The 13,648-nt window shown below is 48.7% G+C and overlaps 6 protein-coding genes across 6 annotated transcripts; 4 read left to right on the plus strand and 2 right to left on the minus strand.

The window, feature by feature from the left end:
* Positions 1-20: 20 nt before the first annotated feature.
* KY384_001877 (uncharacterized protein) lies at positions 21-1,866 on the minus strand (the record flags this gene model as incomplete). Its single annotated transcript, XM_044810403.1, has 4 exons — positions 21-514; positions 593-1,334; positions 1,387-1,688; positions 1,740-1,866. 4 exons carry the CDS (start codon positions 1,864-1,866, stop codon positions 21-23), a joined length of 1,665 nt encoding a protein of 554 aa, XP_044672377.1.
* Positions 1,867-2,309: 443 nt separating this feature from the next.
* On the plus strand, positions 2,310-4,587 carry KY384_001878 (uncharacterized protein; the record flags this gene model as incomplete). The annotated part of the gene is made up of 5 exons (XM_044810404.1): positions 2,310-2,424; positions 2,482-2,662; positions 3,605-3,991; positions 4,078-4,442; positions 4,529-4,587. 5 exons carry the CDS (start codon positions 2,310-2,312, stop codon positions 4,585-4,587), a joined length of 1,107 nt encoding a protein of 368 aa, XP_044672378.1.
* Positions 4,588-5,506: 919 nt separating this feature from the next.
* On the plus strand, positions 5,507-6,931 carry KY384_001879 (uncharacterized protein; the record flags this gene model as incomplete). Its single annotated transcript, XM_044810405.1, has 2 exons — positions 5,507-6,751; positions 6,806-6,931. The coding sequence occupies 2 exons, from the start codon at positions 5,507-5,509 to the stop codon at positions 6,929-6,931; spliced, it is 1,371 nt and encodes a 456-aa protein (XP_044672379.1).
* A 789-nt stretch (positions 6,932-7,720) lies between these two features.
* KY384_001880 (uncharacterized protein) lies at positions 7,721-8,124 on the plus strand (the record flags this gene model as incomplete). Its single annotated transcript, XM_044810406.1, has 2 exons — positions 7,721-7,854; positions 7,902-8,124. 2 exons carry the CDS (start codon positions 7,721-7,723, stop codon positions 8,122-8,124), a joined length of 357 nt encoding a protein of 118 aa, XP_044672380.1.
* Positions 8,125-9,961: 1,837 nt separating this feature from the next.
* KY384_001881 (uncharacterized protein) lies at positions 9,962-10,657 on the plus strand (the record flags this gene model as incomplete). The annotated part of the gene is made up of 2 exons (XM_044810407.1): positions 9,962-10,312; positions 10,466-10,657. 2 exons carry the CDS (start codon positions 9,962-9,964, stop codon positions 10,655-10,657), a joined length of 543 nt encoding a protein of 180 aa, XP_044672381.1.
* Positions 10,658-11,340: 683 nt separating this feature from the next.
* On the minus strand, positions 11,341-13,339 carry KY384_001882 (uncharacterized protein; the record flags this gene model as incomplete). The annotated part of the gene is made up of 6 exons (XM_044810408.1): positions 11,341-11,355; positions 11,660-11,874; positions 11,922-12,562; positions 12,613-12,745; positions 12,793-12,906; positions 12,976-13,339. The coding sequence occupies 6 exons, from the start codon at positions 13,337-13,339 to the stop codon at positions 11,341-11,343; spliced, it is 1,482 nt and encodes a 493-aa protein (XP_044672382.1).
* Between the last annotated feature and the right edge of the window lie 309 nt (positions 13,340-13,648).

The raw sequence follows: 13,648 nt of genomic DNA on the forward strand, positions 1-13,648 counted from the left end.
TAAAGTGCTTTCAACCAGAATCACAGCTTCATCCCCAACATCTTATGCACCCTCAGAGCTTGCCTGATACTCAGATCCAACATAATCTCCTCACTCCCACCAGGAATAGCATAAGCCCTGACATCCCTATATAACCTCTCGACCTTCGCCCCCTGCCCACCCCTCGAATAACTCAGTCCCCCAAAAATCTGGCTCGCCTCCCTCGCACAGAATTCAAACGTCGTAGTCGCCTGGGCCTTCAATCCTGCAATCGCGCCACCGAGTTTCAACATCGCTTCCGTCTCGTCCATGACCTGGCACTGGTAGACGAGATTCTCGAGCCAGTTGTAGGAGGCTTCGATCTGGCGGGCCATGTGTGCGAGTTTCATCCGGATGACCGGGTGGTCGATCAGGCGTTTGTTGAAGGTCTTGCGCTTGTGGGCGTATTTGATGGATTCTTCGTAGCAGACGCGAGAGAAGCGGAGGCATTGGATTATTATGCCGATGCGCTCGTGGTTGAAGTTTGTCATGATGACTGTAGGGCAAGTGTGAGTATATAGCTTGTTTGATGGTAAGGTGTATCAAGGGGAGGGAAAAAAGGGAGGGGTAATACCTTTGAAGCCTTGGTTCTCCTTGCTAAGTAGATTCTCGACAGGTACTTTCACGTCCTCAAATGTTATGTACGTTGTTCCGCTAGCCCAGACACCTTGACAATCCATCTTTCTGGTGCTGACGCCCTCGGTCCGTTCAATTAGCAATGCTGATACGCCGTTCATTCCGGGTCCGCCTGTTCGGACAGCAGTCGTAAAGTAATCGCACCATATACCATTTGTGATCCATTTCTTCTCCCCATTAACAATGTAGTGCTTTCCGTCTTCAGAGAGCTTAGCCTCGCAAGTCAGATTTGCGACATCGCTACCAGCATCCGGCTCTGTAATGGCAAGGCATATCCGCTTGTTGCCATTCAGGATCTCTGGTAAGATCCGCTCAACCAGTGGCTTCTTGCCAAACTTGACCATAGGAGGACAGCCAATGCCGAAACCTCCAAGTAAGTTCCAGACTAAGCCACCACTACCAGCTCGTGATAATTCATCAGTGATGACCATCTCATGGAACAGATCCCATTGTTCAGGCCCAACAGATCGCACACGGTTCTTCGTGTACTCTGTAGGATAGTGGTGGAGGCCCAAAGTACCGGCAAGATATCCCTTCTCGCCCATTTGCTTGTAGATCGAGTCCGGAACCTTTTTAGCTTCGTCCCACTCCGTAACGTTCGGCTCTATCTCTGCTTCGACCCATTTCCGGACTTCTTCTCGAAGGGCGGCATGGGTCAAGTTGAAGTATGGGGAGTGATACTGAATTGCTTTAGTCAGCTGCGTACGACGAAGAGGGCTTGACAGATCTCACGCTTTGATACCAAGACGGATCTGCGTAGGGTATCAGCGCGCCGTATGGATCTAACGACTCGCTTGCTTGAGTTGCATCTTTCGTCGGAACGGGAACAATGGTGCCTGATTCTGCTTGCGGCTCCACCTTGTCCTTCGCCTTTTCGGCAGGAGGAGTAGCTGGTGGTGTTGGCGGTGCGGCGGCTGTTGGCTTGCTATCCAGCGAGCCAACGTGCAATTGACCCTTGTACTTCTTGAGGATACCCTCATTGTGGTATTTCCAGAATTGTTTAGAGGCGTCTTTGCCGCCCACTCTTTGGAGGACTATCAGGCTGACGTTAGTGATTGCCCTTGATCATCAGGTAGATCGTATACTTTTCTGGCCGCCTGGATGTTCGGCTTGAAATTCGGTCATGTCATATACATCATCATCGACGATAATGTAGAGGTCTTTGGGACTTTTATGGGAGGAGACCTCATCTTTCGAGAAGGTCTTAGACATGACGAGAGACGATACGTCTGCAATGAATGACGAGGGATTGATACCACCACGGATACTGCAGAATGGGCACGTTGAGAATGGCTTCAGGCAGAGGTTCTCAGCAGCGGAAGAGCTCCAATTGTATGATAAGGACGTATGATGAAGCCGAGGCTCGGGGCATCGCAAACAAGCGCATTTGCAACACGTGAGGCGTGCACGACTTTTGACTTCGTTGTGCTGGATGTCCGTTGACTGTTCCCATTTGCCCTGTCGTTGATTGGTTGTTTCGTCATGCCTCGGCTCTCATGACGCGGGCCTGTTCTGGGGCTTGGCGGGGCTTGGCGCCGGTTGACTGATCCAAGCGGATTTGATGATGCCATCAACCTCATTTACTCCAACATTATGCCTTTCTTGAACAACTGTCTACATAGTATATGACAACAAGTGGCATCATGGAAAACAAAATGGCAGCTCCGGTATACGTCACTAAAGCTTCGGAGCTTGATGATAGCACTGGTCAGACCCAAGGCATGATAAGAAAGGGAGCAATTGTTGACCGAGGGCAAATCTGCGCTTCTGGTTTGCTACCATCTTTGAGCAGTAAGTAAGGAGCAAAGTCCAACTCATATTGTGCAGTCATGATTGCCAAGCCACATTCTGCAAGCGCAATACATACCCATGGGGACCAAGATACCATTGTTTATTCTCTTCGTGGAAATGGTAGCATAGTGTCAGAAGGGGGCACAAAGCGGGAAGACTTGAAGCCTGGTGATTTCGCTTTGATACCAGCTCACGCAGAACATCAAGAAGTCAATGAGTCAGACGAAGATGTAGAATGGATAATCACCCGAAGCGGAAGAAGTCCTATTATTGAGAACCTCCAGGGCTGGAGCAAGACTTGATAATTCTCATTCTCGACTTCGACTACAGAAAGAGCATCAAGTAAAAGATTTTTAAATAAATTCTCGCTTCTCACCTGATTCCAGTGACCATTATAAGGTCACGATGTACAAACTTGCCGAACGGGTGAAAGCAGGTCATCTTAACAACGTATCTGGCCATTTCAGGTACAGATCGATAACGTTTCTCGTCGTTCTGACCATATTCTTTCCTCGAAATATGTAAGTGGCGGACTTTCAACATCACATCTTGGTAGGACGACTGTTTCGATAGCGAATTTTGAATACAATTGCCTTTGAAGATGTGTCTCAAAACACGTGAGCCTAAGGGTAGAAGGGAGGACTTCGCTTCTCCTTTGTCCGTCTCTCAATCATGACCTGCATGCCGACCTTGCTCCGAAAGTTCATATCGAGCAGCTCACAAGGTGGTTTCCTTATATTAATACCAGGCGCAGCAGAGTCCTTCGCTCCGCCAGAGCTATTCAGGTGGCATCCTTCGGGATCGAGGGCGGAGCACGAAGTCATCTTTCATCCGATATAGTCTTGGCTCAAGCTTTGACTGGTCGTCGGTGTCGCGTCAACACTTCACTTCGTGTCAGCGTCGCAACAAGGTAACACTTAAATGCCCACCGCCTTTCACCCGAAGTCGTTTTCTTGCGCGCATAAGGTCGCAGCTGCCATAGGAAGTCCAGAGATCGCTTTCACTATAAAATCAAGCGAAAGAACGATTTCATTTCTTCCACTTGCAAAGAGTGCCCAAAAGTTCTGTCATATTCATCTGGGCTCGTTGCAGCTGATCTGCGCTGGTTTACGTACAATCCAATGAGCATCATGATCTCTCTAACCATTTTTGTATTCAGCAGCTTGGCCATCCTTGGCCTTTGTACTCCTGTTCCCCCTGCAGCCACCTACGAGTCAGGCAATGGCATTGCACCATGGGCAGGCAGTGGACCGAAACCCAAGTCGTCAGCGCCGCAGGTAGCATACAAGCTCCAAGCAGTTGCAGGATCCTCTGCTGTCCCAGTCGGAGCGGTCATCTCCGGTTGTACTCAGCCAGGCACTGTTGCATTGACCTTTGATGACGGACCATATATCTACACTGCTCAAGTCCTCGACACTTTGAAAGCCGCCAAAATCCACGCCACATTCTTCGTCAACGGGGACAACTGGGCCAACATATTGTCCAATGACAGTAAGGCGCTTGTCAATCGAGAGCTTGCAGAAGGTCACCAAATTGGCTCGCATACGTATGTCGTTCCTAAGTCCTAATTAGGCTTGACTCTTAAGGCTGCGAGTTCTCAGCTCTATTTTCACCACACTAATAGTACCGCAGCTGGGACCACAAAGATCTCACAACTCTCGATACGGCTGCCATAACCAGCGAGATGACTGACCTGGAAGACGCCCTCATCTCCATCATCGGCAAGTACCCAGCCTACATGCGCCCCCCATACCTCTCGACCAACGATTCAGTCCTGCAAACGCTTGGCGGTTTGGGCTACCATGTCATCAGTGCCAACATCGACACCAAGGACTATGAAAACGATAGCGAGGCTGCCATCCAGACGGCCGTACAAAATTTCAAGACGGGATTGGACCAGGGAGGCAGCATCGAGTTGAGCCATGACGTGCATCAGTGGACTGCTAAGACGCTTGTTTCTGCCATGATTCAGGAGGTGCAAAATAGGGGGCTTCAAGGTACGCGAGGACTCTTTTGCAATGAGCCTTTGCTTGAAGTGAGGAAGAGCTATGATGACATGCGTGTGCTGACTTTTGCTTCCTAGCTGTGACTGTCGGGGAATGCTTGGGCGATCCAGTGGAGAACTGGTACCGGACGCGTTGAGAACGTCGTTGTGTGAGGGTGAAAGTGGCGGTAGGTGGCCAATGCAATTACTCCGGCTGCTCCAAAAAGTATTTTTGCTTGATTCATCCAAGACCTGGCAAACATCCGTGTGGATTTCTTTATCCCGGCTTCGTAAGGGCCTCAATTGCCGGTAGCTTTACACAAGCTCACGACCGCAACGTGCTTCTTGTCTATATATCACTCGAATAAATCCAACAATAGTCTGCTGTGATGAAGTTTTGATATTTTTGAGATTTCAGTCAAGGTTGAGACGTTGCCTGCGTCTTTCTTAGCTCGCGCGAATTGGGTAGGCTAACAGAAAAGGTAAGGCTCACACCAATCGGTCTTCTTGAGTTCGATTCAACTCTACCGAGTGTATCAATGCTTCAAATGAGGACTATGTGCAGTTCGAATCGTATAGCGAGTGAGTCATCCAGCAGAACCGTGAAGTATCAGCGAATGAGAGGTCGTCTGATGGCCAGCCTTAGAAGGCTGGGTCTTTTCTGTGGCCACAACAACCTCGTCATCCCTGCGGGTCTTCTGCATGATGCAGGAGGCCTTCATGTACTGACTGTATTTTGCGTTTCACGGTGTGTTGGTTCGACGTTCTGGCGGCGCCCAGTCCATCGCAATGGGAGGCCTTAAAGTATACCAGGGGGCCTTAATCTTACTTGAAGTGTGCTTACTCGCACTAATGCTGAGCACGTATAAGAGCGGCACACATAACGGCGTATCGTTGTGAAAATGTCACTGCGATGTTTAAGGCGGCCCCTGAGTTTTGATCCACATATATATGCTGCCAGTCACCACTGAAGATTGCGCCCAGGAAAGGCTCGACAGCAACATTCCCTCATTCTGAGAATCCCACCATCACGTCGTTCACCAAGCCTCCTACTGTAGAGCCGCAGCCCTTCTGCAAATGTCGTCCACAGCTACGACGATCAGCTCTCCGCCCTCCTCCGCACAAATGGGAGGAAGCATGGAACCGAAAGATGCCCATATCAATATAGAGAGCGCCCAGTCAACCCCCGTTCGTCGAACTTCGCCTCACCAAAATGGGACACGCCGTCCTCCGTTGCACCATCACAACACGGCCGATGAGTACTTCGTTGGCCCCGCAGACCTCGAGCGCTTCACCAAGCTCCCTGATTTCCTTCGGATGCATGGAAGCATCACCCCTCGCATGATTTTACCGCTAACATTCGTCGGAATCTGGTCGACTTTAATCACCTTGATCTCACATCTCTGGTTTCCACTAGTCGTCAACTCGCTCCTCCTCACAGTCCTTGGTTTCGTAGTCGGTCTTGGAATCTCTTTTCGAACATCATCTGCATACGAGCGCTATGTCGATGGCAGACGCTTCTGGGCTCAATTAAGCCAAAGCTCCCGAGATCTGGCCCGACATATCTGGATCCACGCCGACGAGCGTCACGAGAAGACCCCAGAGGCCGGGAAAACTGATCTCCTTGCCAAGATCTCCGCGCTCAACCTCATTGTTGCCTTCGCCATAGCTCTTAAGCACAAACTCCGTTTTGAACCCTATACAAATCATGAGGACCTCGCTCCACTAATCTCTCATCTTGATACCTTCGCCGGCGAAGCCACAAATATCACGCCCCCTCCCCCTCCCAACCCCATCTCCCGCTGGAAACGCGGGGGTGAATACCTCGGTCTCTCCTTCGCAGAATCCAACCCCCGCAAACAAATGAAGCGTGCCCGCCGCAACATGGGCAATCTTCCCCTTGAGATCCTAACATACCTGTCCGCCTACACCTCCTCGATCGTCAAGAACGGTACTCTCGACGCCGGCGTGCCGCAAGCCCAAGTCCTCGGAAATCTCGCTTCTTTGAATGAGGTCTTAGCTGGAACGGAGAGGGTCCTGAACACACCTCTTCCCGTCGCCTACTCCATCGCCATCTCCCAAATCACATGGGTGTACGTCTTGATGCTACCATTTCAGCTCTGGGATGCCCTCCGCTGGATCACGATCCCCGGCACTATCATTGGCGCATACATCATCCTCGGCATTTCTGCAATCGGGAGAGAGATCGAAAATCCCTTCGGTCATGATGTAAATGACCTCCCACTCGAGAACTTCTGCAAGGGGCTGGCAGATGAGGTCAATGTGATTATGGCACGGCCTAGACCGACAGCCGAGAGTTTTGTGAGGAGTCCGAGAAATGCAGTCCTGCAGGGAGGGAGCTTTGACTTTTGGCAGGGGAAAGGCGTGGGGGAGATAAGGGAGAGTCTGAGACGGAAGGCGGAGAGGGCGAGTGCTGGGGATGGGAATGAGAGGGTGCATGAAAGGGTGGTGGAGAAGGTCATGAGACATGTGCCCGTTTGATGTGACGTGATGAGGTTGGAAGATCTTGGGTATGGCGTGAATGAGTAACGTGAGATAAATTCAGAAGTTGGTTTAGGGAGCGGACTGGCCTTCTGTGGTATACTGGTCGTTGATGAGATCTGTACAACAAACGACTTCGCCTTCTGACGTTAGAAATGACTGTACGGTATGGGTAAAATTGCTTTTGATCCATGATCTTGGAGTTCATTCGAGGTTATTAGCATTTGATTTTCTTTTGGGCGAGAAAAGAGTATCATTTCGTAGTTTTCGTGGCACAAGAACGACAAGACTAGGGCAGAAAGTACAGCTTTCATCTTTCTCTAGAGATATTGGAACGTATGCCACTGATGTTGCATTTCCGCATCAGCTGAGCTTTTGTCTTAGAGCACCAGCAGGAAGGTAGACGGATGCGGTTGACCTAGAAGGTCTACATTAAATCATCAGAACACGCAAAACAGAAAGCGCTCCCCGGGCAAATGCATGTTCTTGTCAGATTTCCGCTGCGTCTGAACTTACAAGCTTGCGGCGTGTCTGACCTGCAAAGCGATTGATTTAAATTATCCAAGATCGAATGGCATGACCATTCAATGTTGGCATCATCTTACGGGGAAAGGAAGGAAGAAGTTAGATGTTGGACGATCTCTCACTAGTACGCCAAGAAATGTCGCCCCTTTTTCATAGCGTGCCCGGGGATAAGGCCATCCATCCTGGCTAATTCCCGCTGCTTCAACGTGTACAAACAGATTGAACCTCCACTCATTGCAACGTGCTTCAAGTCTTATGACAATCATGATGCGAAATCATATCATAGCCTTTTCTATCTGCTTGATATCAGTAGCCACTGCAGCTTCATCATGGGGTTTCGACGACGCCACTGTCTCAGTACATCAGAAAGGTGCTGGAGCTGTTGAGCAGAAAGAGAAGTTCGCTCGAGCTACACGTGTGCGCAGCAACGTCTGACATATCATAGGTTCACCGCGGGCAAACCGCTCAAGAATGCCATTCAATTGGAGGCTCAAGACACTATGAAGCTGATCCTCACGACCAAGGAGGGCAACAAGGCCAAACGAGCGCATCAGACTTTCCTTCTACTTGAGGATCCTACGAGCGGGCTGGAGACGTCCTTCCCTTTTCAAGTCAAAGAGAGTGGGAAGGGCAAACTGGATCTTGTACGAATACTGAACTCTTTGTGAACGTAACATGAATAACAAGAGCAACAGAGTCACAAGGATATTCCCGCTCAGCTCTTGTCGTCCTCGGGGCCCCTCTCAGCATCCCTCATTATCGCTTCCTTTGGAACTTCGAAGCCATACAAATCGCATGCCTTTGATCTAGCTACGACAATCGAGTCTGGCAGCCCCAGAGCAAAGGTGGAAACACCTCTGCGGTACGGGAAACTCCCTGAGATCCATCATATATTCAAGGCGGACCCCAAGAGCCCTCCGATGATAATCACAATCATCTTCACTGTAGCAGTCATCGCTGCTGTTCCAGCGCTGTTCATTGCGGTACGTATGTTGAGGGCTAGCTACTACATGGCTGACCAGCCCCATAGTGGATTTCCCTCGGCGCGAACCTCAACCATTTGTCAACAGCATTCAAATCCTCGCCAGCCCCTCACGCGCTCTTCTTCTGTTCTATACTCGCCTTGGAAGGTGTCTTCTTTCTCTATTATACGCACTGGAGGCTCTTTCAAGCGCTGCCAAGCGCTTTGGGAATTGGTTTGGTGACGTTCTTGAGTGGGAGCAGGGCATTACGGGAGGTTCAGCAACGGCGATTAGCGGGTCTGAGGTAGAGCAGCACAGACAAAAGCAATTTCCATTGTCCTGCATATTCTTTTCTACAGAAGCTGAAGGTGTCCTGCCCCTCATCTTCACCACTCACTCTAGGTACCATATCATATTGTGCTCTAGCAGCTCTTCAAGCAAGAGCTTGACGGGATTGGAGCGCCATTGGGTGCTCTGGAAAAGGTCAACATGACCGACAAAGGCTAACATTCTTGAAATCGGCTTACTCAGACAATCCTTGAATCATCACCCCTAGTTTGCGAATTGCTGTTAATCGTGACACTACACTAACGAAGAAAATACTTACAGTCACAGTCCTTGTCACCCTGAGGCATACTCGCTTCGAATTTCTTCCTCAACGCGGCAAGAAGACTATCTCTGTCGTGGAATAAGTATCACAGCATGCAGAGCGTCCTGATAAAAAACTTGCCTTTTCTTCGCCAAGTCATTGGTTTTTCTCAGCTCAGCCAGACTCTCGTCTAACGTGTGAGAAGTTTTCATATCTAGGTCGCGTGCTGAAGTCGCCATGCTGAAAGTGGTGCCATCAATCGTGGGTAGTTGCTTGACTTTGTTACAATTGCTGCCTAGATCCTACTCCCCTAATGGGCAAGCTAATGCAGGGTGTTCCGCTCTCGATTGCTCAGACATCAATTGATTCAAGATCTATTTCTACCTCATCACGTCTTGTCAGTTACACTTAATCGCTCTTGTACAGTTTCTAGCAAGAATTCGGACGATGTCTACTTTCTTGGCACATACTCTGGTATGCAAAAATGTACGAATTTCTGGCTGAGCTTACCCCCATACGCTTGACAGAGTACAATATCTTGACGCCTATTTCAGCAGGCTGAACTCAATTGAATGCGGCAATTCAGAGATTATTTCATCCCAGCCACTGGTAGAGTTGCCAATGATATTGTCCTAACCCTGACTTGTCACACCGTTCTTTATCATTCTCTTTCTCGATATCTTCACTCAAGTATAAACTAGCGATCGTTTGCTTTATTTCCTATATGAGGAACTCTCTCGAGCGCGCGTCACGCTTAAAATGAGCCGACATAATTCATAGGATGCGTGTAGGAGAAAAGCGGCGATCGCCTAGATGTGGGACATTTTTTAGCGCAGAAATATCATGTTGTGTACATGACATACTCACTCGGTATGACTTTAAGACATCACACTTCTGCTGGTTTTGAAAAGTTTTCTTTGGACAGAGACCAAATACACCGCATGTGATAGAGCGATGTCCGTCTCATATGACAACAAGGATTTGAAGACATCAATGTTTTTCATCGAGCGACAATCGCGACATATTCAAGAGAAACCATATGCATTTCGTTACGCCGCGGACGTAGACATTCCCAAAACGAACTTCGATCTTAAAGAGCACAGTGGTATCGCAGTCACAAACATCAGAGATGATATCAAAAACTTCACCGTCGAAAAGAATGGATTCTCCATAATTGAATTTGAAGAGGAAATTTCATACCTAGAGTACTTCGATAGTGTGGAAGTCGACCGGTATCTTCGACAACTCGAGAGGGTTCTCCAAGCTCATTTACGAGCTTCTATGGTCCGAGTTTTCAGGCATGCAGTATGTCTAAACCAAGCCTATACAAACCCGGTGCCCTGGGATGCCTCAAATAATGCTAAATATATGACGAGATCCGCAAAAGAGATCCAACCTTTCCCGTATCGACAGGGAAAGCCTACGAATATGATCAACCGACCTCGGTGGCTCATGTAGGTTCGTCAGTACTGGCTCATTAAGCTTTTTCCCGTTTATAATGATCGTGACCTAGACTCTACGCCTGAAGAAACCGCGAGGTTGATCAAAGGTCTCTACACAGAGGAAGCTGACCGTCTTTTGGGGAAGAGGTTTCAATGGATAAAGTGCGCCGAGCAGCACCTGTCATCCTTGACTGCGGCAAGTTTCTAATCATGGACAGTGTCTGGAAACCCCTTCGCGGGCCGCTTACTGATTGGCCGTTGGCTGTCTGCGACAGCTCAAATATTGATCCGTCCCTACACCTTGAAAGGACCGATCTCTTATATCCAAACTTTGTGACTGAAAATTGTCAGGTCTATCATGATCCTGAACTGCGCTGGTACTATCTTGACCGGCAAGCGACAAATGAGCTCATTATTTTCAAGCAGTCAGATTCGGAGCCCTGCGCAACCAAAGGTTCGTCCAAATGCCTCAAATAGGGAGCGATTTTGAATTGATGTTTCCTGCAGGAGTGCCACATGCATCCTTCTTCAATCCGTTTACATCCCATGATGAGGCTCCCCGTGAAAGCATCGAGGTTAGGGCTCTGGTGTTCTACGAATAATCGCTTTCCAGAGCCGGTGGGTCATTCCAATTCGACACTGACGCGGGTTTTCGACAAGGATCATGTGAAGTTACATTGATAAGAGGGACTTGCAGATGTTCTTCTCCGGTCCGGCTGACTATTTCGTCTGCAAAACTTGTGTCAGCGTTCGAGCTGTTCAGACTTCTTGTAACTACATATCAGCGTCCTTACTTGTAATTAGAGAACCCGATAGGTTCAAGACACTGCCTGCCTGCCGAGAGACAACTGTCTGGGAGACGTCAACAGACTGCACTATCTCAACGATTTCCTATTCAGTTATCGTCTCGTGACCCAAGAGCATGTTGATTTATGATCGGCATGGCTTGTTAGTACAACGCGAGTGCTGAACTGAGCACTTCGTGACATATTTTAGTCCGACACAGAATTTGCTTGTGAGGAAAAGTCCTTACATGTACCTCAAGAGGTGCTGTATGGCGAGGACGGATTGCTTAATAGACATGAGCAATGATTTCATTCGTCAACTGCCGAGCGTGGTGAAGTCCCCCAACTACAGCACCACAAAAGGGCGAAGAGTACCTACCGAACTTATGAGATCGGGAAGATCTAGAAGTAGAGCTTGTTCATACCATTGAAAGTGCAAAGCAGAGGCCATAGCTCTGTCCTGCTTCATCGCGTATCGAGTATGCTGCTGCCATGATAGGACCCCCAAAAAGTTTTGCCGACGTATCAACAAGGCTGATAATTGCGAAGAGATTGGTATGTATGTATGATGGGACAATGTTGGATGCTAGTGCTTGTAGCGATGGTGCAAGCCCTTCGCCTGCCCCACAAAAAAGTAGACCTAAATACGATCAGCAGAGATTTGGCACTTTGAGATAGTCGACCTACCCAATGCCATCCATGTTCGATTCGATGCCAGCCAATAGATACCGAAGCCAGTTGTCAATATTGACAAGCTTACACGCAGAGCTCTCATTTCATACTTCAGGGCGTCACTCCGGAGACGTGTTTCCCCGAAGGTTTCGAAGTACATGGGAATGCAAATCAGCGTGACAAAAGTGGCACTGGCTCCTAGTGGTATGCGAATCCATGCAGTCTTATCCAATGGTTGCCTGAGAAGCTCGGATGTGCGTTGAAACATGAGAAACTCGCTTGTAAAAGCGATTCGTTTTACAAGAAAGCATGCGTAACAGAATACAATGCCTTGGTAGGAGACCAAGAGCTTTATCAGACCGAGTGTCGTTGGCTGATTTTCTTTGACTATATTTGGCTTCACGAGAAGGGGCTGTCGATCTTTCGAAATGTTCGCGATCTGGGTATCATTCTCTAAGCCTGACGTCTCTTGAACAGCTTGTTCTTCCTGAACTGTTTCTGGGAGCATCCAGATCACAGGATACCGAACCAATGCAGCACATATTACCACCCAGAATGCAGTCATGAGGCTTTGTTGCATGAGTATCGCAGCCAAAGGAGCTGCACAAAGTTCGTTGAGAAGGGTAGTAGCGTGCAGAAGAGACAACCACTGAACCCTAATTTGAATTAGTGAAGCTCTAAATGAAAAGTATGGTAGGACGCAAACCTTTTTGATTCCTGCGTGACATCGATGACAATCACATCCAGTATTGCGTAGAGTAAGAATTGACCTCCTCCGATTGCGAGGAAGACGCTCGCAAGCCAAATCCACTCAATATTATCACTGATCTGGGTGAAGCCTAGCTTCATGTGAGTAGCCGTCAAAGCACACTGATGGAAAAGGTACCTATGGAGATAGTTGCTAGAAGATTGAGAAGCTCTCCTGAGCAAGCCAGTAGGACGACTGGCCGGCGACCAATACGATTAGCGATCGAGCCATACCAGAAAGAGGTCAGTAGTGCTAAGCATCTACATTAGTATCAATGTCTTCATCATAATGATAGCTTAGTGAAGCTCAAAAATAACTCACGAGGTATTGCGTCAAGCGCAGTCTTTGACCCTACAACGAAAGCGACCTTGTTTTGGACTTCCGGTATCATACAGGAACGCCCATCCAGTGGCTGAGTTATGGCCAAACGCTTGTCGAGAAGGATCCGGTAGTGATGATCGCAGACTCTTCGCTCTACCAGTGCTAGGAGAGGTAGCTCAGCGGCATAATAGCTGAAGTTGCTAAGCAAGGCCAGGAAGACAGCACAACATGCTGCCTGAATCTGCCGTCGACTTTCGGCTCTGCTCTCACTCGAGGCGTCGCTTCTTGCATTTGGAGATGAGCTGGGTCCAAGAGTATCGCTGTTGTCTTGGATGTCAGTGGAATGGGTTGGTGCACTGTCCATATATTGTCAAGTGCAAAAGTCTGTAGGATTTCGGGATAATCCCGGTTCTACGTTCAAACTTAAGCTTTGGTTCAAGCTATCACCAAGTCTAAGCGTCCTAGATTGAATTTCGGGCCCCAAGACGTAACCCTATTGATTGCACGCCGTAAGGACCGTCCAGCTACTCACTGTACGCTTCATTAGCCTGACCAGGGGAACACATCGTATTGGATCCCTCATAGATCTTATCTGTTTCTTTCCATGAATACATTATGATTGCAGTACAAGATACCGATCATGCTGAAGCCTGTCTCGCAGCTAATGCATTGT

Source organism: Bacidia gigantensis (assembly GCF_019456465.1).
Source record: "Bacidia gigantensis strain McMullin 20006 chromosome Unknown contig_134, whole genome shotgun sequence".
NCBI classification, from domain to species: Eukaryota; Fungi; Ascomycota; class Lecanoromycetes; order Lecanorales; family Ramalinaceae; genus Bacidia; species Bacidia gigantensis.